The following is a 24,487-nucleotide window of genomic DNA, read 5'->3' as shown; positions in this document are numbered from 1 at the left end:
TAAGTCCCCACTCGGCCACTAACATGCTGCGAGACACCAAACAAGTGACAATTTCTTTGTGCTTCAATTCCTTCATCTGTAAAATGAGATATTTGGACGAACAGTCTCAGGCAGCCCTGAAATTCTCTGATTCTAAAAGGGCAAATTATACAAAAATGAAGCTGAGCTTCAGTTGTGGTCTGTGGACAGCATCCCATTATTTTATGATTGAAACACTTAAATTGACCAGTTCATTTAACGCAAGTCGTAGTTACTTTGACTGGGATAGTTAAACCCTTTTCAATTTCTTTCTTGTTTGCTGTAGGGCCTTGTTAGGACACCTCAGAAACATTGTCTGAAACAATTTGCAAAGAAGAGAGTTAAAAACATCCTCCCACTTCCCGCTTCATTAAATCGCTCCACAGGCAATCCTCTCCAGCATCCACAGCTTCCAGGAAGCAGGGGATGAGTTAACTAAAGGTCAGTACATAAAATACAACTGTCCTCAAGTTCCTCTGGCACCATTTTACTCTCTAGTCTTTTTCACAGCATTTCAAATTTATATTAAACACATGGAGGCTTTACTGACATAAGCATCCACTGTAAGAAAAAAGAGAGTTAAAAAAAAAGAGAGAGAGATAGAAAATTATTTGGGAAAAAGACCAAGTAAGAGAGGAAGTGGAAGCCAAACATGCAGAGAGGAACAGACATTCAGACGGTGCTTACGGATCGAACGCTGCAAGCAGGAAGTTAAGGAGGAGGCTGATGGACTGCTCCACATGGATTTGGTGAGTGGTTGGCATCCGTTTGTTGAGCTGGTAAAAAATGGTGGAGAGCACAGCCTCTAAGCGGGACACATTGAGTTCAATGTTTGGGTCCAGGTTGTTCAGAGCATTTTCCCGCAATGCTTCTATGACATTCCATATGTCCACCAGGTGCACTACAATTAAAGCAGAGTTAACACATCAGCCCAAAGTCATGGAAGGCAAATACATTAGTTTACTTGTCCCTCTGTCCTGTTTTTTTCTAGGTACCTCACATGTGTGCAGCTGTTGTTGGGGGTCAACATAAGTAAATGAACATAGGCTGTGCATTATCTCTAAGACTTGATGTGCATTATATAATAGCAAGCAAATGATTTACTGACCACCACAATAGATAGTTATTTCCAATCTTCACAGTCACCCTTGAAATACAGCTATTATCCCTATGTTACAAGTAAGAGAACTGAGGATCTGGAAGCTGAACTGACAAATGCAAAGGTAGAAGAGGAGTCAGTGGCAAAACTGGCATTCAGATCCAAGTCTATCGGTGTAAAAGTTATTTCTCCATTGCACACCCTGCCCCCTCAAAAAGAAAAGACCAACACTGAAATTCTAGTGTTTGAAAGGATGTCCACATCACATTTGAGTATTTAAAATGTTTTCATTTATTTATGTGTTTTTTAGCAGTATGCTTTTGGAAATAAGAAAAAAAAAGAAAAGGTAGGCAGGAAGACCAGGTAAAAAGGAAAAGTTATGTACACACTGCCCCAGCAGCAGAACTAAGTCACAGATCACTGAACTAGGCTAGTCAAGAACAGGAAGTTTCTTGGCTACATTATTACCAACTGATTTAAGTCACGGTTACTTTCACTAGGGTAGTCCAGAAAACGGTTTCTATTTTCTTCCCTATTGGACCTGAGGTCTTGTTATGAGATCCCAGAAACTATGACCACAACCAAGATAAAGAACATGTCCTCACCCTCAAAAGTTTTCTCATGCTCCTCTGTAATCTATCCTCGTTCCCTGTTCCAGGCAACCACTGATTTGCTTTCTGTTGCAAAGTTCAATTCTTAATAACTGTCATTATATAGTAAACACTCTTTTTTGGGGGCTGGATTCTTTGACTTAGTGTTAACTATTTTGAAATTCATACATGTATTGCTGAAATAGTAGCCATTTAGCTTTCTTAACATATACCCATCTCCCTCCCATGCTCAAGTTCCCAGTCCATGCTCCTCTCCCCAGATGCCTGTTCCCCAGATGCCTCTCCCCAGATGATCCACAACCAGGAACTGGGTGAGAATGGGTCACAGGGACCAAGTAGTATTGGTCTGAGTAGTATTCCATTATATGGATATATCAAAATTTGGTTATCAGTTCACTTGTTGATGAACATTTGGGTCATTTTTCAGTTTTTGTTTATGAATAAAGTTGCTATGAACAATCATGTGCAAGTCTTTGTATAGATACATGACTTCCATTTCTCTTAGATAATGAGGGATTTAAAATATTAAAATCATTACAAATTTAAGTAAATACTTAGAAATGAAAAGGCTGGGTTTCACGGTAGGTGTATGTTTAATTTTTAAAGAGAGTTCAAAGGTATCTTCCAAAAGTAGTTGAACCATCTTACATTCCCATCAGCAGTATACAAGAGTTCCAGTTTATCCACATCTTCACCATTTAAGGTTGACTTTTTATTATGCTTTTGCATTTGCAAATAAATATTTTGTTTATTCTCAATGAAATATAACAATTAGTTTCCGTTCTTGAGAAATATGGACTGTATATATACTTTTTCACTAACAGCTCCCTATTTTCTGTCTTCTACCTCATTGCTCACTCCTGGCTCTACACCTAATAAGCAAAACTAGCATCAGCTTCTACTATGAATTGAGCTATGTAACTGTTTTCTTGGCTTTTCTCTTTACGTTTGCTTTTCAGAACAGATCTATGGTTTCTGACTTTTGGTATAAGAGAACCTTATCACCAATTTCTTCCATTATAATAACAAATGGGCCAACTAGCCAATAGTCTTTTGAAGTCAGATCCTTTTCCCAGGCTAAGTTTAATTGCAGGATCTCTAATCACAGGACCCTAAGAGAAACAGCAACCTGTGCAGACATTCTGATTTTAAAATAGGCATGATGAAAAAAAATCCTAAAGTGTGGCTCTCATAACTAACTTTGTGTGCATATTGAGATCTAAGAGATAAGTGGATTATGCAAATCCCTGCACTAAAAAAACAAAACAAAACAAAACAAAACAAACCAAAAAACAGGTTACATAGAACCGTTACTGTGTCCTTTACTTGTATTTTTGCTGTTACTTTTAACAATTACTCAAAATAATCTTTTATGTTATGAAGGGAAGATACCTGCACTCAAGGAGCACTGGACTTGGAGTCCAAAGACCTAGGTTGCAAATCTGGCTCTTCTATGACAAGTGCATGACCTCTTAGCCTCTAAGACTTAGAGTCTCACTTCCTTCATCTATAAAATGGGGCTGGCATTCCTAAAAGGGAAAAATGCATAGAGTAAAAAGTGGTAGTTCCTGGTACCTAGCAGACAATGCATTATAGATGAACAAGTGAATAATGTGAGTCATGTCAAAAGAAAAATATACTGCAATATATCTCTGATTTGGAGCAGATAAGTACAAATCACATACCAACTAAAATACTTAAATATTTATTAGCTTTGGAAAAATTCAGATTTAAGTGATTTCAAATTTGCAACCTTCTCTGTGTATCAAGAATTAATCAACAAGGAAATTATTTGTATTTCTTGGTGTTATTTATCCAACTCTTCAATCTAGCAAGCAAAACACTCCCAGGGAAATGGCATTCATAAACAAAATTAATTATTTAATTAAAATTCTAGTGGGAAAGAGCTGGGATTCCTTTAATTACTCCCTATAGATTTGATCTGAATTTTCTGAATCTAGTCATCAGGATGTGTCTGGGTGCAGGATGCAAAGACAGCAGTGCTGATGACATCCAGCCTGTCATCCTGCTTGGTCCCTGTGACCCATTCTCACCCAGTTCCTGGTTGTGGATCATCTGGGGAGAGGCATCTGGGGTACAGGCATCTGGGGAGAGGAGCATGGACTGGGAACTTGAGCATGGGAGGGAGATGGGTATATGTTAAGAAAGCTAAATGGCTACTGGTAGAGGAAGGGAATCTGGATGCTTAAGTTTCTCTCGATGAGCCATTGTAAGGAACAGGAAACCCTTTTAGAATTCCCAGGGGTGGAATTATCCAGGCCCATGGGAGTGACCGCAGGAGTGGCCTACATAAAGTTTCCCACATATGCATGCCCACATAAGGGTTCTTTAGGTACTTTAGCCTCAGTGTGAGCAGCCTGTACTCATCTCTCCCCTTGCCGGCCCTGGGATTCCCTTCCTTGGTGAATGCCACCATCCTCCCGCTCCCTATTCTCCCTCCAGGGAGATTTAATTTCTGGCTTCTATCAATGACCAAGTCCTATGGACTGTATATCTCCTAAACATCACTGTAATCCTGCCATTTCCATGAGCCTTTATTGCCACCACCCAATTTCATTACCCAATGCTATCATGCTTACTGGTTGGCTGAGTCAGTTCTTCATTCTTTCTGTACTCCCTTTCTACTCACTGTAGCCAGAGTGTGATTTCTTTCTTTCTTTCTTTTTTTTTTTTTTATTATTATACTCGGGAAGGGGAACATCACATACCAGTGTGTGCTTTCTAAACTGTAATTTGACATGTCACTTGTATGCTGCTTAAAATCGTATGCTGCTTGGAGAATGGCGTGAACTCGGGAGGCGGAGCTTGCAGTGAGCCAAGATTGTGCCACTGCACTCCAGCCTGGGTGACAGAGCGAGACTCTATCACAAAACAAAAACAAAAACAAAACAAAACAACAAAAAAAATTGTATGCTGCTTAAAGTCATTTAATAACTTCCCATTAATTTGAAATCTAAACAAGGATTGCAGTTTTTTTTTTATTTCTTTTCTTTTTTCATCTAGCCCCTGTGTATTGTCATCTACATCTCATCTACTCTACCTTGGTGTCAACATCACTTCCTCAAGGATATCTTTCTGGGCTGGATCAGAAACCTGTCTCCAGGTTTTATACCCTTCACATGCACCACCTTAGAGCTCTGTCCTTCCCCATCACAGCATGTAGTGCGCACTCTTGGGTGGACCAACAGGCTGTCTGTTTCCCGTTCTATGTTGCATGTGGCACAGGACGAGACTGTGTCTATTGTGATAACTGTCCACACCCCTAGTGCCCCTCACACTGCCTTACACATCCTTACACATAGGAACTTGGTAAATGTCTTTTGACTAAATGACAGAATGACAAAGAAATGACTCAACAGTGAAACAGGGTTTTCTAAGGATGCATTTGCTTTCTAAAAAGCAATAAGGCATAGTCATGAAGAATCATGGACACACTGGTTTGAATCGTAGGTATCGCGTCAGTCTAATTACTTAACTTCTCTGAAGCTTCATGTTAGAAAAGTGGAGCTGAAAACAGCATCTACTTTCAGATGATTACTATGAGAACTGAATAAAATAATGCCTGTAAAAACTTGGAATAGGGCATGTCATGTAGGAGATAATAACTTTATTATTATGAACAAATACTAGAAATCATACAAAAGTTATTAAACATAAATATGCTGCATTTATGTGCTTACATATTCAAGGTCCTAATATAAGGAAACGTAAAAGAAAAATATTTCATTAAAAATAAAATAATTCTGGCTAACTGTGAGAATAGATAATTTAAAAATGATTTAAGTAAAACTAGTTTTCATAATTATGTGCAAACACTATGGTAGATCGTGAGGACTCAATACAAACAATACAGATGTGGTTCCTGCCTATGGGAGCTAACAGTCTGGGGGGAATACAGACATGACTCAATCACACAAAAGGATGATCAGAAATGGTGACATACTGTGACATATAGTATGCTAGGTATAAAATGGGATTATGATATGGTCATGATGGGGCCAGGAGAACAAGGTCAGGTTGCAGGAGCACCATAACTGTGATAAGGATGTGGCTCTTTATGCTGAGTATGAAGACATGGGTTTTAAGTAGGACAGCGACATGATAAGGAATGCAGCTTAAAAATGTCATTTCTGACTTTAAGGTAAGAAAGGAGTGGAGACAGACAGACACACAGTGGGAAGTAGTTGGAGCATATTGTTTTAGTTCCAATAAGGGATGGCAGTATTTTTGTATACAAGGTGGTACTATGCAGAAAATACTGTAGTCATGCACACTGTACCCATATTTTCCAGCGGTGGCATAGTGGAAAGAATTCAGATTTTGCAGCCACAAAGATTAAGGTTTCATTCCTGGCTCCAGAAATAACTGCAAAACTGGGCAAATTTTATTAATAAAAATGTAATAATATTTTGTTTATATATTGTATTATTCTTTTATAAATGAGGAAACGAATGCCATCCAGAGGCAGTTATAGTGAGATTAAAAGAGAACATGTATTCACATAATAGGTGCTCAAGAAATGAGCTATTTGTGTTAACTAAATACACTCCGATCTAAAGCCATACTATTCTATTATTAATTTATAAGATCTGTGAGTCCAAAACTAAATTTTAGCCAAGTATCCCAATTTCAATAATTTAATCAACCCATAATCTTGATGACGTATTATGTGGGTGAAGTAAAAGAATCACAAAGTGCATTGCAGCCGCAAAAGCAGACACTTAATTCAGTTTAGTTGTCGTAAATTTTGAGTTAGCAGAGTTTAAGTTGATTTCACCATATCGGGTCATTAGAAACCTGGTGAGGAGGCTATCTTTCATAAAGGTTTCATGGCAACTTTATTTCATTGGCGACTACCTTGGGAGGTGTAATCATAGTGCAGAAGGTGCGGGAACCGGGGCAGTGGCTGAGTTCCCCTACTGACTGTCCCTATGACCTTGGGCAAGTCACTTAACTTCCTTAGGTTTCAGTTTCCTCACCTGTAAAATGAGGACAATACTCTTTTCTCCACTACATGGTTGTTTTGGAGGATCAAATGAGATACTTCACATAAAGCACTTCACATAGTGCTTATAATAAGCATCGTATAATAAGCACTCAGTATACATTAGTTATAGAGAAATTTAAGTATCATAGGCCTTTTGTTTATTTAAATAGGGACACTGAGAAATGCTAAGTTGAAATTCATTAGGAAGTTATTAAGAAATCTGTTTTAAAAGTCTGACAGTTGTATAAATATGTTGCTTACTGTCGTGCTCCTTAAATCATTTTAGATATTTAGGTTGTGCAATAATGATTATGAACCACTAGATGGCACTGTTCATATTTTACTAAATAGCTATCAAACTTCAGTCGTCCATAATAGAGTACCTGTTACTAGGCACGGGAAATAGGAGGAATTCCCTCATCTATACAATTGCGTATATTTTACATTAATATATAGGAAAGGCAACATTTTACATAATGAAATTCCTTAGTTAACAATAACCACATCGAGAATAGAGAAAATGCATTCTTAACCTAATATTTAGTTCTTTGTGGAATCTTAAAAGTAACGACATTAGTGTTGATTTCAGGCAGTAATTATTAAGACCTAAGAGTTTGTCTTTATATACATAAATGGAAATAGACAAAGCTTCAATGGTTTTCTATAAATCCAGGCAATCTCAGGTAGAAAAGGGCTAGGTTTGGGTGTTTGGGGGGAGAGTTGCAGATGAGTAAAGGAGAGTTTGTCGATCTCAAGAGATATTTTTAATGTGTTTTCTGACATCTTGTGCTATTTTAATGGGAGATGAAGTCCTTCATTCACAGAGATGACTTAAATCCAAGCGTCCTTGGGAAAAGTGCTAAAATGACAAACCTAGTTATACCTAGATAGAGAGGGCTGATGTCATAAATTTTATTAGAAATAGTAGAATCATATAAGTTGGATAAAATATGGGGGAGAAAAATATCAAAAAGACAACTTCAAGATTTAGTCTATTTTATGATTTAGTCCAGGGCCAGCCTTTCTTGAACCCCTGAGGCTGGGTCCAAGTCTCTGAATCTAAGCATGATATTCTTTTTCTAAAGCATTTGGTGATCTCAAAATTCTCAAACCCAGACTCTACCACCTCCTGATTCCAAAATATAAGAGAGTGGAAAAGGGTTTTGACAAAACTCTCTGGGTGATTCTGACAACCACTGATTATAAACTTTTAGAAGGTTTTCAAAGAGCTTGTAGCTGAGAGAAAGGTCAGTAGACAATTATCTTATAGTGACTTAGCTTTAGTCATTATGGAATAGTGATTCTCAACTGTGGCTGCAGAATGGAATCACCTACAAGGTTGTAAAATGGATTCCTGGTGATACTGCTGGTCCAACACCACATTTGTAGTAACAAAGCACAGGCTATTTAGAAATGCTGCATCTTAGGCTCCCACAAAGACCTAGAGAATCATAATCGGCATTTTAGCAACATATCTAGGCAGTTTGTATTCACATTTAAGTATAAGAAGCACTTCTTGAAGTCAGTAGTTCTCAGTCCTTTGGCATCAAGACAGCCCGATATGTCTTCATAGGTTGTGAGGTGTATTGCAAGAAGCTGATTCCCATCAATTAATTTATGCAGTTTAAGAGTGATTTGTATAATTATGTGTATATATATTATTTTAGAGGGGTTTGAGGCTTACATCCATAAGAAGGTCACTCATTGCATTATGATATGCTTTAGTTAGGAGAAAAGGAAATTGTAGGTATGCTGGGAATTGGATATAATCTGTTGATCTGTTATTGGGAATACATATATCCTCTTGCGTGTAGACAGTGTTGTGTTTGTGCGTGTGTGTGTGTGTGCATCCATGCACATGCTCCCTCAATCTCTACCCTGCCTTCAGTGCTTAAAGTGAGGGCGACTGGTGTCTGAGGTTTCTGTTATGACTTGTTTTCCCCTCTTTGAGATATGCAGGTATATGCAGGAATCCCCATAGCAACAAAGATAAATTGTTTCTCCTGAAAATGCATCCAGTTCTCCCCTCCCTAGATATAAATTTCCTGACCTTCAGTGCAATATTCCGAGCATGAATTTTCCATTGCAACTACACTCTTCAGAGTACAATAACAAAGTTGAGGTAATATTTCTGATTAGTTTACACAGAGGGTTTGAAGTGCCAATTTGTGTTCTTTCGTATAGCAGATTCTTAAAATACGTTTGCTAGCTTGTAGAAAAGTTAATTATGGAGATTCATTCTTTCAGCTAGCCAACAAAGTTCCAACGTCCTTAGAACGAACAGATGAACACGCATACAAGCATTGTCTTGTTCCTACGACAACTCTCAAATGCAAAGTTTCATTCAGTATTCTAAGCACCGAGTAGACTTTAAGTAAAAATGCTTTTAAGGAGCTCATATGTGGGCCAGGCTTCACAGAACTGGGGTGTGAGGAGGTGGGGAGAGGAACTCAGCCCCTTGAGAATGTCAGGAGTGACACTAGGTTCCTCAGACTCATTACCCTAAGCCGCTCACTGGCGTATTTTATAGCCTTCCATCTTAGTCTTATAACTTCTCTCATACAATAAGTATTTATCCAGTCCTTATTGTGTTGCAGTGCTGTTCTGGCTTCTAGAATTGGAGTGTACAAGACAGGCAGGACCCTAATCACACAGAACTTATATGTGTGTGGGAGAGGGAGGCGATAGAGATATTAAATAAGTGCATTGAGCATGGAATAATAATCTATTTTCTCTCCTTTTAGATTTCAAAATGTTTAATTGGCCTATAAAAATTGTACATATTCAAAGGTATACAATGGGATTTGATATTTATATATACATATTATTTATTTTCTCTTATAGAGAAACATGAACTGAGAGATAGACTGGGATTCACGTGTTTCTTCATTTGTACAATGGGAATAATAACATCCTTTCTGATAGTGTTCTGAGGAACAATGAATATGTACATGGGAAAACAGTAAAATATAAAGTACTATATAAATTTTAGGCATTATTCTTATTTTTGAGAGCAAACAGAGAGGCATTAAAATTTACTGTCATATTCAGATAGAATTATAAACATTTTCCACCCACAAAAATTCTTTCAATTCTTTGCCTCACTCTGTCAGTTATAAAGATATTTGTCCCTTAATATGAACTTTCTTCTATAACTTGAAGTTTGTTTTCCCTTTAACGGATGAAATGATGTTATAAATCCATGAGAGACTGTATCACAGTGATTACTAGTTTAGTACAATTTCAAATTAAATATTTCAGGGCCGGGAGCGATGGCTCACGCCTGTAATCCCAGCACTTTGGGAGGCCAAGGAGGGCAGATCACGAGGTCAGGAGATCAAGACCATCCTGGCTAACATGGTGAAACTTCGTCTCTACTAAAAATACAAAAATTAGCCAGTGTGGTGGCGGGCGCCTATAGTCCCAGCTACTCGGGAGGCTGAGGCAGGAGAATGGTGTGAACCCGGGAGGCGGAGCTTGCAGTGAGCCTAGATCACGCCACTGCACCGGAGCCTGGGCAACAGAGCAAGACTCTGTCTCAAAAAAAAAGAAAAAAAAAAAGAATATTTCAGTGTCTCACTAGTTGCCATGCATCAATCACACATGCAGGCTGTAACATATGGAGAAAGACTGCCATATGCATTTACACACAGAGCTGGGAAATGGAACAAGCAGCTAGATTCCATAATAGTTTCAAAGAAATTAAATCCAACCAGCATTTTAAAGGCTCTACAATGCATTGTGATTGATGTTATTGATGATTTAACAAAATATGAGAGCCTGACTATAAAAAAGATTGTAAGTCTCATGGGGAGAGACACACTCAGATGACCTAACTGAAGATCACCACCAGACACTCTGTTATCCAAAGCCCACATCCATAGTGCAGATTAAAAAGAAAAGTGCTACAGGAGCTCAAAATACAGGAATGCTACTGTGGGCTGGAAACTATGTAAAGATTTGCAAGAGGAGGTAAAGCTCAAGTTGATTCCTAAAACACAGCAGAAAGTGTATAGATGGAGATAAGGAGGGAAGGATACTCCAGGAAGAAGTGGATTCAGTGAACAATGGCACAGAGCAAAGAACGATGATGGTGAATTTAGATTTTCTATTGACTCGATAGAGCCAGAGAAATTTGTGTTGGGGCTTAGAGGAAAGCAGGGTCTATAACTGTTCGTATCTATTGCCCAGTATATAATGCTCTTAATTTTTCAATGAGTGAATATCTTTGTTTTTATATTTTATTAAAGATTTGAATCTCATAAAGTTAAATGTTTAATTTCATTTTCAGACTACTATGTGAGCTAATTCAGAGCCCCATCTGAAGCTGAGAAGTATGGTGGTGGAAACCAGGGCTGTGCTTTAGAGCCAAGAGTGGGTCTCAAACTATCGAGTCTGATTCCATAGGTCTTGAGTGTGGCCAGGGCATCCCTAGGTATAATCAGCTCCTTAGGTGATTTTGTTAGACAATAAAGTTTGAGAACCACTGCTACGGAGCACAACTTAAAGAGTGGAGTTAGACAAGAGACAGGAAGAACAGAAAACTGATGCTCCTTTGATTCAGAGGAATTTCCTGGGAGCATTGTGGCCAAGAAAGCCAGGTGCAAATTACCTAGTTGTTAAGAGTTCTAAAATAAATAATTTATTTTTATGCCCTTATTCAGGCCTCTTATCATGAGAAAATAGTATTTAAAAATCTTTTGGGGAAGAAGGACTCAGTTAAATGGTATGCTTTGCCAGGGTCAATAGATATATTTTGATGTGATTACACTGAAGCTATTAGCCATCACCCACATTAACCAAACATTGAAATCAGAAAGAAAATGTTACTAAAGGCACAGTCTTCAGATTTGTTTTCCATTAGTGAGCATGAAATATACCTTTATAAAATGTGAACCCAAACAACAGCTGAGTAGCTCACCAAGCATTTTTATGCTTCCAAACTCAATGTCTTTCTGACTCTGAAAGCATGCTTTTATCTCCAAGGCAATTCTCTTTGCTAAGGATCCTTACAGAGAAGCATCATATCATACAGAGATAACATTTTAGTTTCACTTTAATTTCCTGGTTAAGGTGATGTAATAAACCTTCATGAAAAGGTCTACAACATATTTTTGGTGTAAAATCAAATTGAATATCATGCCAATCTTCACAGGCCCTGGTAGTACATCCATTGCCTATTCGGAAAAGGTATTCAGTATTCCTTAAATTGTGTCTGTAGACCAGTATCATTATTCAAAATGAGGTATAAAAATTGTTGACTCAATAACTGTCAACTATAAATTAAATCTAAAAACATTCAATTGAACAAGCATTTATCAAGCCCATTATTTTCAAAGTATTATACCAAGGATTATAAAAATAATAAGAGAAAGTAAATGAAAAGACAGATCTGAATGATAACTAATTTCTTATTGCCAGTGTTTAACTTTATTCAGAATATTAATCACTTTAGAAGCAAGAAAATCTTGTATCTTATTTCTCCTGTGGATAGTCATTTTATAAAGGGCTTTTAGACCTCACATCTTTAATGTGGTCTTACCATTCCCTACATTCCAGTGCCCTAATCCAGGCTTGTAAAAGCCTTCTACTTAGAAGCAAGCCTCCTACTCACCTCCACTTTCTGTCTCTTTCTATCTATCCTAAGAAATATTGTAAGGTTCTGCTCTGGTCATGCCATTCTCCATCGCCTATTGAGTAAAACCCAACAGGGTAAGCATGAAAATCAGTGTTTGGACCTCAGTTTACTAGTCTGTAGTCCCATCTTCCACTATTCTCCAGCTTCTTGCAACAGTCCTATGCTCTAGCCACACCGGATTTCTTAAATTCCAGAACATTCCCTTGGCTTTCTTGTATGTGCCTTTACTCAGCCTGCTCCCTCCACCAGGTGTTCCCTACAATCACCATCCCTCAAGGTAGCACACACATGCCATGTCCCTGAGGATGCTCATTCTGATACCCTCAGGTAGGATTACTTTCTCCCCTTTGTTGCTCCCAGGGCCCTTCACATATCTATTGGACCATTTATGACACTACACATTTTCCATAGTTATTAATAGACAAGTTTTTTCCTGAATTTTTTATACATTCCATAATTGGAATTATAAATTCCAATTCATATAAAATCATGAGCTAAATATAAAATTACGAGCTAACTTTTATGCTTAGGGTCATGTATGTGTTGAAACATAGGTCTACGGCTTTCATCAGTTTCTCCAAAAGATACGTGGGGTAAACTTAAAAACCACAGTACTACATGCTAGCGTCTTGAGGACATGGGCTATGTCTTGTTCATCTTTGCATTCCTCTCAACTCTTTGCATAATACCTTGTTCAAACTGGGTTCTCAATAATGCTTAGTGAATGGAATAGAGTAGGGCACCTACTGGATGCCTGGCATTATACATAATCCTTAGAAGCTTTCCCTTTACCTCAGTGTTCTAAGAAAGCTCCACAAGGCTTTACTGGACATAGTTTTCCACAGGACCTTTCTTATTTCTTATGTAGCAACTTGAGCTGTGGCCAGAATCCTAGAAGCCAGAGGCCACATTCTGAAAGAGCATCAATAGGGCTAGCAGCCATGAGGAATTGTCTCCTACTTGTCCTTTACAATTTTTGAACTCACTGACCCTGAATTACGTGCCCACCTGGCCAACATAAACTCAAATAGACAAAGTACACCTGGCCATTGAAAAAAGTTAGTAAGCAGCAACTGTATTACTTTTTCTGCATTCATTCTGTACATATATCTATATCTATACAATTCTCTGTACAATGAGAATAAATACAAATAAATAACAAAAAATCTATTTTATTTATTACTTCATTCAGAAAATAGCTGTGGCCCAGCTCCCTAGTGCACAGAAAATTGCTTGGGAAATAGGACTAGAATTTGGGATGAAGAGATCTCTAGGTGGTTAATCAGCAGTACAGGTCATTAGTTATCGTGAGTGAGGTCATCCATAAATCAATATAGCATAAAGAATATGACGAGTGTATCTTTTGTTAAAAAAAATTAAAAGCCAATGGGATAAGTTTTAGTGATCTATTGCACAGCATGGTGACTAAAGTTAATAATGTATATTTCAAAATTGCTAAAAGATTAGATTTTAAATGCTCTAATCACAAAGAAATTATAAGTATGTAAGGTAGATGTATATGTCAATTAGCCTGTTCTAATAATTACACATGTCTACCTTATCATAACATCATATTGTACTCCATACATATTAATGTATACTATTCTTTTTCAATTAAAACAAACTTTTTTAAAAAGGCAATGAAAAATAGTGATGAAGAACCTTGAATAATGAAAATCAAGGGGGTGATATTTCAGATTCCTCTCGTGTACCTTTCGAAATCCTCTTGGCCCTGCCTCTTTCTCCTGCCCCTGCACATGTGACTGGTACCACATAGATTTCAACCAGGTTGATGCAGCTGCAACCGGACAATGGCTGGCCTCAGGCTCTTTCTGCATACCTCTGATGTCTCAGTACAAACACCTGGAACCTAGCTACCACTCACACATATGCAACCTAGAAGCATGAGGACATTAACTCCTGTAGGTAACCATTGACCAATGCAGGACAGAGCAGCGAGATTAGAACTCCCTCCTTTTGTCTCCTGAATGGGCAGTTCTGGAGTGCACTGGACAAGGTATCTTGGAAATTCCTGCACTGTCTATCCGCTTTCCTCCCTTCCTAGTTTCAGTGTGTTCTGTGTTCACTATCCCAGTGAGCTGCTTCCATGCAAGCTTTGTCTGGAGGTCTGCTTCCTGGGGAAACAGACTAAACACTGGTCCTAATAGAGTCTCTTGTCTATTCCTGGTTGAATCCTCCCAGAACAATAAATGAGAAGAAAATGATGATTGTGACCATGTTGGAAGCAGATTCTGATTCTTGTGTAGTTATATAAATGTTTCTCAGTTTGTTTTTCACTGCAATATAATATCACTGTTTTTTATTTAGCACTGTTTAAATTGAAAGATAAAATGCATCATATTTGATTATATCAAAAAGGTTGATTATTTTTCTGAGAAAGTAAGCTGCTTAGGAATGGTGCCATTACTATCAGTTTTATGGCAGGTTTGCTGGTCCACATGCTTTTCTCAATGTTCCAGTGTTTTTCGGTGACAAGGCTTGACAGACATTGTAGGACACTAACTATCTACTATACCACTTGGATAATATTGGGAAGTTAGAAGGCTTTGTAATTACATGATTTTATGTGGTATTTACCCAAGGGAAGCCACTTAATATCTCTTGTACTATGCTCTCCTCACCTTGAACAAATAGAACTTTATAATTTCTGATAGACAAGGAGATAAAGCAGAAGTGCCTAGCCCAACACCATCAATGGTTACAAATAGCTACAGACAATTTATTTAAATATGTTATAGTTATACTTGATTTTGTAACTACCATAATTATAAGTAACCCCTTTTTCTTTCAGAAAATGACATTTGGCTCATGAGATTGATAGGGCAGATATCAGTTTACACAGCAAAGTATGAGAGTGGAATTACTATTTGATAGTAGATCCACTATCCACTGTTTGATACTACCGATCTACAAAATCAGAAGCATTATAATAAATAGAACACATTTGTTAGATTGTAAACTTGAGGTTATTCTATTACTAAATTTGTACACTAAGGAATATTACTATCTAGAATAATTTAAACTAATGGAAAAATCTCATTGCACTTTTCTTCTTATGCTACTCCAGTTAAATTTTTTCCCTTTTAAATGCAAAGATAGTGCCAAGAACCAACATTATCTGATTGACATACTTCTAACTGTTCCTGAGGATGGACTGTTGTTGTTATTATTGGGGGAGGGAGCTTTGAAAAGGGAAGAAAGGGAGAATCCTTTATTGGACAATTCAGGCTTTTAGATTTCTAGCTACTGCTGAACATTTTGAAGATGCTAAAGTACGTTGTACAGACCATGCTGAGCAAAGATTTTGGAAAGGGCCTGGAAAATTAGAGTAAGGGAAAGAAAAATTAAATAAAAACTGGGTTTAGGCCAAGGAAAAAGCTAAGTAAGTTATCAGATAGCTACCTCTAGAATGTGCATATCAGATTTCTTATGATCATTTACAAGGAGCTTGAAGTGACACTCCAAATCTGAATAATCTCCATGTCCTTCAAGGTACTCAGTAAGTGTCATGCATAGAGTCATTACTCAATAGACATTTTATGAGCCCATCTGCACATATGGGTCAAATGCATTCTGTGTGCTAGACACTGTGGAGGATGTAAACAGTGATAAGACACGATCCTGTCTTGTTTTCCTCAGATTACTTGGTCCTATCTGAAATTGTTGTTTGCTAGAATGCAAGCAACATGAGTGTTTTTTCTGTTTTGTTTACTGTTCTGTCTACAGAGCACCTGGCACATGGAAGGTGATCCATACATAGTTGCAGAACGATTTTTAAAAATACTTCCCCACTAACACAGTGAAACCCTGTCTCTAAGAAAATACAAAAAAAAAAAAAAAAAAAATTAGCCGGGCATGGTGGTGGGCACCTGTAGTCCCAGCTACTCGGGAGGTTGAGGCAAGAGAACGGCATGAACCCGGGAGGCGGAGCTTGCAGTGAGCCGAGATCATGCTACTGCACTCCTGCCTGGGCAACAGAGCAAGACTCCGTCTCAAACAAACAAACAAACCGACAAAAAAACAAAAAAAAAAAAAACAAAAAAAAACCCAAAAAACTTTCCCTATAGAATATAGCTTTTATGTTACAAGTCATTGACAAATAGGATTGTTTTGTAAAGTAATTTTATCTTCATAAACATTTTTTAGGGGTACTATGACGGTCACTTAACCATGTGCTTGACTTTTAGCCATTTTAGTCTATACCCCAGAGGTTAGTCTATTAGGTGGCCATCACTGAAAACAACGGCTGAGACAACATTTCCAGGATATTAAAAAAATTAATGAGTACAGAATTTTTGTTTGGGATGATGAAAAAATTTTGGAAATTGATAGTGACGATGCTTGAACAACATTGTGAATGTATTCAATGCCACTGAACTGTACACTAAAATGGCTAAAATGTTACATACATTTTAACAACCTTTTTAAAAAGCATTGAATACATTTAACTAGAAAAAGATAAAATATGCTATAAAAAGAGTGGAGACAATCGGTGCCACTCTACATTGCACTTAATGTAATAAAAAATGCAATTGTCTTTTAAAAAGTCCTTTGCCTGAATACATTAGCTGTTGCTGTTTGGATGGTAAATTGGCTTGGTTTGTTTTTTTTTATATTTGTATTTTTAAGGCTTAATGTAAGCATCCCTCCTCATCTCCTGTAGGAGCTTCTATGTATCAAGCTTTAGAATGATCCTCTTAAGTTCCAGTCGATTCTGAAGTCTCCCAAATAACTTAGGAAAAGAAAACCTCAATCTGCTGCAAGACCCTTCTGCCCCTGTGAAACCTCACAAATCCACAGGGCTTTCTCTGTGAGGGGTTTTGTCACATGGCCTTCTAGTCATAGGTTCAATAGCTAGCTTCTTAAAGCTACTGTGGTTCCCTCACTAACACAATGATGAGGGTTAAGTGTTTTAGAAGCCTTATGGCAAGAAAAGTCCAAGTTCAGATCATTTAAGAGGAAAACAGACTTAGGGGTTGATGTGGTTTGGTTCTGTGTCCCCACCCAAGTCTCATCTTGAATTGTAATTCCCACATGTGGAGGGAGGGATCTGTAATACCTACATGCCAAGGGAGGGAGGCGACTGGATCATGGGGGAGTTTCCCCCACACTGTTCTCATAATAGTGAGTGAGTTTTCATGAGAGCTGATGGTTTTATAAGTGTTTGGTAGTTCTTCTCTTGCTCTCTTCTCTTTCCTGCTGCCTTGTGAAGAAGGTCCTTGCTTCCCCTTCCCCTTCTGCCATGATTGTAAGTTTCCTGAGGCCTCCCCAGCCATGTGAAAGTGTGAGTCAATTAAACCTCTTTCCTTTCTAAATTACCCAGTCTCAGGGAAGTTCTTTATAGCAGTGTGAAAACGAACTAATACTGTGTGAAAATGGACTAATACTGAGCATTGGGGTAAACCTAGAAGAGATCTATAAATATTTTTCATTTCTGAAATACAACTTAATGCCAACACACTAGGTAGACCACCAGTGGTAATTTATTCATTTAAAATTACTAGGTACTGAACCATACACTTTCTTTGACATCATTTTCTTATTCAAGAGCTTCTCCTCAGTAGTCCCAAAAGGTTAATTTACTTATTCAGTAAGTATTTTTTTGAACACTTATAATGTTCTAGGTATGGGGGATATGTCAGTACATAAGACATACACTGATCTTTGCCCTTAAGAAGCCTACACTTAAGTTGGGAAGGTGTAATAAACATAACAACTAAGTAAATTACATAGCATAGCATCTATTAGAATGTAATAAATACTTTAGGAAAAACACAAGCAGTAGGACAAGACGGATAGGGGAACTGGAGTGTTAAATGATGTTGCCAAGGTAGAGAGCTCACTGAGAAGATGACAAGTGCGCAAAGACTTGAGAAAGATGAGGAGGTCCACCATTGAGTTCTCTACAGGCAGAGAGTTCCAGGTGAAGGGAACAGCCAGTGCTAAGGCCCTGTGTGGGCACATGCCTGGTATGTTTCCAGTGAAGTAAGGAGGCCAACGGTGGATGAAGCAGAGTAACTAGACAGGAGAGTGGGAGGAGATGAGGGCAGAACAGAAAAATGACTTGAGCCTGTGGAGCCAACTGGGCCATTTTCCAGAGTATGCTTTTACCATGAGGGAAGCGGGGAGCCACTGCAGGAATCTGAGCAGAGAAGTGACAAAACCTAATTCGGGTTTAGATGTCCCATGGAGATTGACTTCATTTTGTGGTAGAAAATATTCATGTGGGCCAGGCACAGTGACTCATGCCTGTAATCCCAGCACTTTGGGAGGCTGAGGCGGGAGGATCACGAGGTCAGGAGATGAGACCATCCTGGCTAACTTGGAGAAACCCTGTCTCTAATAAAAATACAAAAGATTAGTAGGGCGCAGTGGCATGTGCCTGTAGTCTCAGCTACTCAGGAGGCTGACGCAGGTGAATCGCTTGAACCTGGGAGGTGGAGGTTGCAGTGAGCTGAGATCGCTCCAATGCACTCCAGTCTGGGTGACAGAGCGAGACTGTCTCGCAAAGAAAATGCTCATGTGTTATTTCCCTGTGCAGCTTCTCCATGTTTGGAGGATGTTTTGGGGGTGTTGTTATTCAGAATGGTTGACTTTTGACTTCTCTCTCCCACCTTTGTTATCCTGCTCCTTGTCCAGATCCTGCCTTTGGTTCCTTTTTCTCCCTCTACGATGATAAGGGACTTGGAACTTGATATGGGAGAAGCTTTCAGTAAACAATGCTGAACCTCATCAGCTGTGCAAAACAAAGTGTCCACTCCCCTTCTAAACCTACAGGGTTATTCAGTCTCAGTCCTGCTTTGAGTTTTATACAAAGCATATGTCCCAGTGGCTCTCACACATCTGAGCAGTCTTCTTTCTCACAGATGTCACTGGAGTGCAGGTCCATGCTTTACTGTGTATAGCAGAAAGGGCAGGTCCATGCTTTACTGTGTATAGTTTTTTATGACTGTGTGGCAAATAACCACAAAGTCATAATCTTAAAACAAGAATCTTATTAACTCACAGTTCTGTAGTTAAGAAGTTAAGTACGGCATGACTGGTTCCCTGCTCAGGGTATCGCAAGATTAAATCAAGATGTTGGCTGAACTGAGTTTTCTTTGAGAAACTCTAAGGAAAAAAATACTTTCAAGACATTTGTTAGCACAATTCAGTTCCTTTTTGATCATAGGACTGAGGTCCCTGTTCCTTGCTGGCTGTGAGCCAGGCGTCTCCCAACATCTAGTGATTGAGCATGTGGCACTTTCCATCTTCAAGCCAGCAATGGCATGACGAATTCATCTGTCCCTTCAAACGTCTGATTTTCTCTTCTGCGGCTGCCAGAGGAAACGCTCTGCTTTTAAAGGGCTCATGTGTTTAGTTCAGGCCCACCCAGGTGATCTCCCTATTTTAAGGTTTGTTGCAACTGTGCAATGTAGCATAATCTAATCACAGGAGTAAATTCCACTAAATTCCCAGTTCTGGGGATTATTCATGGGATTGCTCAGGGGATAGGAAATTTTAGGAGCCATTTTAGATTGTAATTCAGGTAAAGATGTTTTGGACCAGGCATTTATAGTCAGCACAGAAAGATGTGCATAGATTTGAGAGATATGTGAAAGTATAACTGATGAGATTTTTATAATTGATTCAATTTGGGTTGAGATAAGAGATCAAAGATGATGCCCAGATTTATGGCTTGAGAAACTTGATGAGTCTTGGTATCCTGTGGGAGCAACCTCTCTTTTAAAAGGATTCTCTGAATAAATATTCCACTTTTCTATTATCAACTTCTCTCTCTCTTTTTCTTTACTCTTCAACAAGTGAGAACAATATATTGAAAAAGAAATTTTTATTGCCGAAGAAGTATACTAAAACAAACATGCATTTACGTAAAGTTTCGGTAAGAGAATATGCAAATAGGGATGAATTTCCGAATGATCCATTTTGTACTCACACTGTTCTCCCCATAATCTAGAATAATGCTTGGCATGCAGCAAATGCTCAGTCTCTGTTTGTGGAGTGAATAAATAAATGAGTGATTGCTAATAACAACGAATGTTAACAAAACCTCAGTGAGGAGTGAACCAAGGTGACATCAGGAGTGACTTTCTGATGGAATCTCAGTTGATTTCTTGGGAGAAGCTGCTCTCCTATCCCCGTCCTCCCTACTGACCTCTGTTTTATTTCAGTGTGTGCTGGAGGCCTGAGATCCCGGGAGCCAGGCATTGGGAGAACCCCTTCTGGGTATCCCTTCATTGCTCTGCTGACTGGCTCCAAGCCAAGCAGGCAGTTTCCCAGAAACAGGGCTTGGCAGACAACCAGGGGAAGGTCACTGAATCTTGCCTTGGCACCTGTTCGATAGGGTTGGGAAGCTTGAAATACGTTCCTTTGTATGCATCACTCTTTCCCAACTGACAGGAGCATTTTAAGATGATGGTTTTTCCTCAGTTGTGAAAGTAAAAGTGTTTAGTTGGCACAGATTCCATGTATAATGCAGAAGCGGAAGAAAGGGAAGGAAGTCATTGTGTGTTACATCCAGATGCCTGGAAACGAGACTACAGGTGTGGCTTAGTTCACAGGTTATGCAGTGGTAGCAGCTTAAGCAAAGCTTCCAGCATTCTCTAAAACAAAAGTCTGCTAACAAGGAAACAAAACCCTGTATTTTTAAGATCTTAAAAACAATTAAAGGGAAGAAGTAGCTTTAATGAAACCCATATCATAATCATCAGGACTTTAAAATCATCGCTTTTGTCATCCAGAGGTTTACTCTGATTAAGGGGAAATAATTTTGCCATAGGTCCAGGGTGCCAGAGACGAGCAGTTTTTCCATCGTCCTATTACATAAGCATCTTTAATAGGTTTGTTTAGATTCCACTGCCACCACCAACTTTCCCACAGGGAATTTTTGGGAACACTGCAGTCTAGCACAATGCACCTTCCTTTATTCTAAACAAGTGTCCAGAATGATTCAACATCAGGAATGAAAATATGCAGTAAAAACATTTGCAACAATACAAACAAAGATAATTGTGCTCCAAAGGTTAGTCATCTGCAGTTTATTTCCCCAACTGTGAATATTCCTGCTTTTCCTGCTGGCCTCCTTGACTAGGGAGAATCCTCTGATCCTTCTCCTTTAAATACATTTCTTTCTCTGGTTCGATTTCTCTTGCCTGTGTTTCCGACATTCAACTTTATTTTTACATCCAAGATTTTATACATCGTTATCTGAGGAACACAAGAGTCTATGTTCTTGAGCGGTGTGGTCGATTCCTGGTGCGTGGTGTCACATACTTTCTCCTACTTATTCAAACATGAATCCAGGGGCTGCTGTGAAGGGATTTTGCAGATGATATTATGATCCCAAATTAGTTGACCTTAAAACATGGATATCATCTGAGTGGGCCCTGATATAAACACGCGAATCACTGAAAAGCAAAGAGTATTCTCTGGCTAGTCACAAATGGGGAAGTCAGAGAGGACACACTAGCTGGGCTGGAAGAAGCCACCAACTCCCATGCCCTGAGCAGCCGACAGGGCCATGGGGCAAGGAATAAGGGAGGCTCTAGGAACTGAAGGTAGTCTCCAGCTGACAGCCAGCAAGGAAACAGGGCCCCAATCCTACAACCACAAGAAAATAACATTTTCCCACAACGAATGCACTTAGAAGAGAACCCTGATCTCAACATGAGAACCACAGACTCAACCAGTACTTTGATTTTAGTTGTGTGTAAAGCTAAGCCGAAAATCCAGCCATGCTGCATTGGATTTCTGACCTACAAAAACTGTAAGATAATAAATGTGTGCTTCTTTAAGCTGCTAAATTTATGGTAATTTGTTACCCAAGAATAGAAAATTCATAGTGGCAGCTACAAATCCACATATTTAAACACGAAGCAGGGAAGAGGAATATATTGATACACTAACTGGAAGAAAAATGAGTGGGATATAACTATTTACTACGAAAAACATAGCTCAAGGCTACTCCTGCCACAAAAGACAAGTGTTCTTCTATTCACCTGACTCGGTGAGAAATGAATCTAGTGGAGCATATTCATTCATTCACAGAATATTGATTCAGGACCGACTAGTTATATGGGACTCACTTGGATTACTTTTATGGTGATAGAGAAACATTTAGGTAAAAAGGTAACTGCATTTTTTTGGTTCACAAGAAATTTGAAAATAAACTCAGAGATAATAACATAGAAAAAGTAGGTGTTCTAATAACATATCTGAATGAAGGATACCTTTAAAATATTTCAATTTCTAGAAGAAGAGTATGCTGAGAAACTCTGACAGTCCAGATACAATTATAGACTTCTCTTGGCCTTTTAAACAAAATTTTAATTAAATTTTAGTTGATATGACTAACAGAAAGAAAATTCAGGCTGTAACCAATAGGGCTAAAAGATGGTGCAATGTTAGCTGTGGGTGTAGGATAGAGTGTTCCCTTGCCTTCTGAATTTTGTTCCTACTATTAAACAGGAGGGATTAGACATTTCTGATTTATTTCTCTTGTTGTCCTTTGTTGTTCACGAATTTAGGGCTGCCTTTCATTGACTCCAAAGTAATTTCTGAAAAAAAAAAAAAAGATCTGCTGACATTACAGGCTATCTGGATCATTAACCACGTCAATGCTGACCAAGGAAATAATGTTCTAGTAGAAACATCTATTTGTCTAAAATAAAGGCTGAGATGATGCCATTTTATATATCCTTATAAGAGTTTATGGGGTATTAATTTTTGTGGAAAGTTAACAAAAAATCTGGAAGCTAAAGAGAAGACTATTGATTAAAAAGGATTATTTAAAATAATATTTGTATTCTTTGTTCTGCTCTATTCCTTCTAGAATATAAAATAATCAACTTGGTGTCCCCTAATTTTTTAGAAACACTCATTATTTTATTCTGTTAGAGAATGTGCCAGTTACACCATGGGAAGGTATGGCAGGGTACAAAGATAAATGGTAAGGGGAAGAAGCGATTTGGAAAGAGAGGAGCCAGCACGACTTAAAAAAGATGGGTTTTACAAGTGTCTTTTTTGAGAGCGGAGTCTGGCTCTGTCGCCCAGGCTGGAGTGCAGTGGCTGATCTCGGCTCACTGCAAGCTCCGCCTCGAGGTTCCGATCATTCTCCTGCCTCAGCCTCCCAAGTAGCTGGGACTACAGGCACCGCCCATGCAGCCTGGATAATTTTTGTATTTTAGTACAGGCGGGGTATCACCGTGTTAGCCAGGATGGTCTCAATCTCTGACACCGTAGTCACCGCCTCCCAGCCTCCCAAAGTGCAGAGATTACAGGCGTGAGCCGCCACACACAGCCTTACAAGTGTCTTTTACAGCAGGGATTGGTCAACATTCTTTTTGTGGACCAAGAGACAAAATCAGGGATATTATATCAGTACATATATAACAAGAGAGAAAAAGAATTTATACAACATTTTTGCTGAAGTTAAATATCTAATAATTGAGTACATGAAGAAAATACTGGCCTATCAATGAGAAGAATGTAATTCTTCTTGGGAGTATACATTTTTAAAAATTGGGGTTACAAGTTAGTGTTCCATTATCGAATCGATTACAAATATTCATCTGTAAAATCCATTAGTTCATTCTCTATAAAAAAGTAGGTTCTGGGCCTCATTTAGTTCATGGGTGACAGTGGCCACTTGTTCAGAGTCCTTTTAGAACCCTGGGAACTGATTATTCTCGGCATACATTAGGAATTGAATAGAAGAAAATAAACATGAATGTCAGTGATAGGAGCCAGTTGTCCACATGGAAAATCATAAACAAAGTAGGCAAGGGCTGTGGGGAAGGAACTATAGGGAATTAACCAACATTTATGAAATTTGGATTTAGATAATAGATTAAAAAAGAAATCTCCTGAAAACCTACACAGTCTGTGCTTTATCCAGACAATATTCATCTTTTTCTAGGTGATAGCTTTACAAGAGCCAGTTTTTGTTTTTTCCTCCTTTATGTAGTTTTAATACTTAGTTTTGTTAGTATATGCAATGAATTTTAAATAAGGTATGGACCTAAAAGTAAACAATCTATTTTCATTGAAGATCCATTGACTTCTATGAAGTAAATACTATAATAAGTTTCTGC

At 38.4% G+C, this 24,487-nt stretch overlaps 1 protein-coding gene across 34 annotated transcripts in view; it reads right to left on the bottom strand.

The window, feature by feature from the left end:
- The window catches only part of DTNA (dystrobrevin alpha), a 397,895-nt gene that overhangs the window by 96,258 nt on the left and 277,150 nt on the right, over positions 1–24,487 (bottom strand). For all 34 annotated transcript variants that reach the window (XR_004180045.1, XR_004180047.1, XR_004180046.1 and 31 more), the window contains one exon: positions 706–919. Coding sequence is in view for 31 of the 34 variants with exons in the window: in XM_021930042.2 (XP_021785734.1) it covers positions 706–919 (214 nt within the window). In the remaining 3 variants the exon portion in view is untranslated. The remainder of the gene's footprint in view (positions 1–705; positions 920–24,487) is intronic.

This window comes from Papio anubis, chromosome 19, assembly GCF_008728515.1.
Source record: "Papio anubis isolate 15944 chromosome 19, Panubis1.0, whole genome shotgun sequence".
Lineage (NCBI taxonomy): Eukaryota > Metazoa > Chordata > Mammalia > Primates > Cercopithecidae > Papio > Papio anubis.
This window is presented reverse-complemented; position numbering and strand designations above follow the sequence as displayed.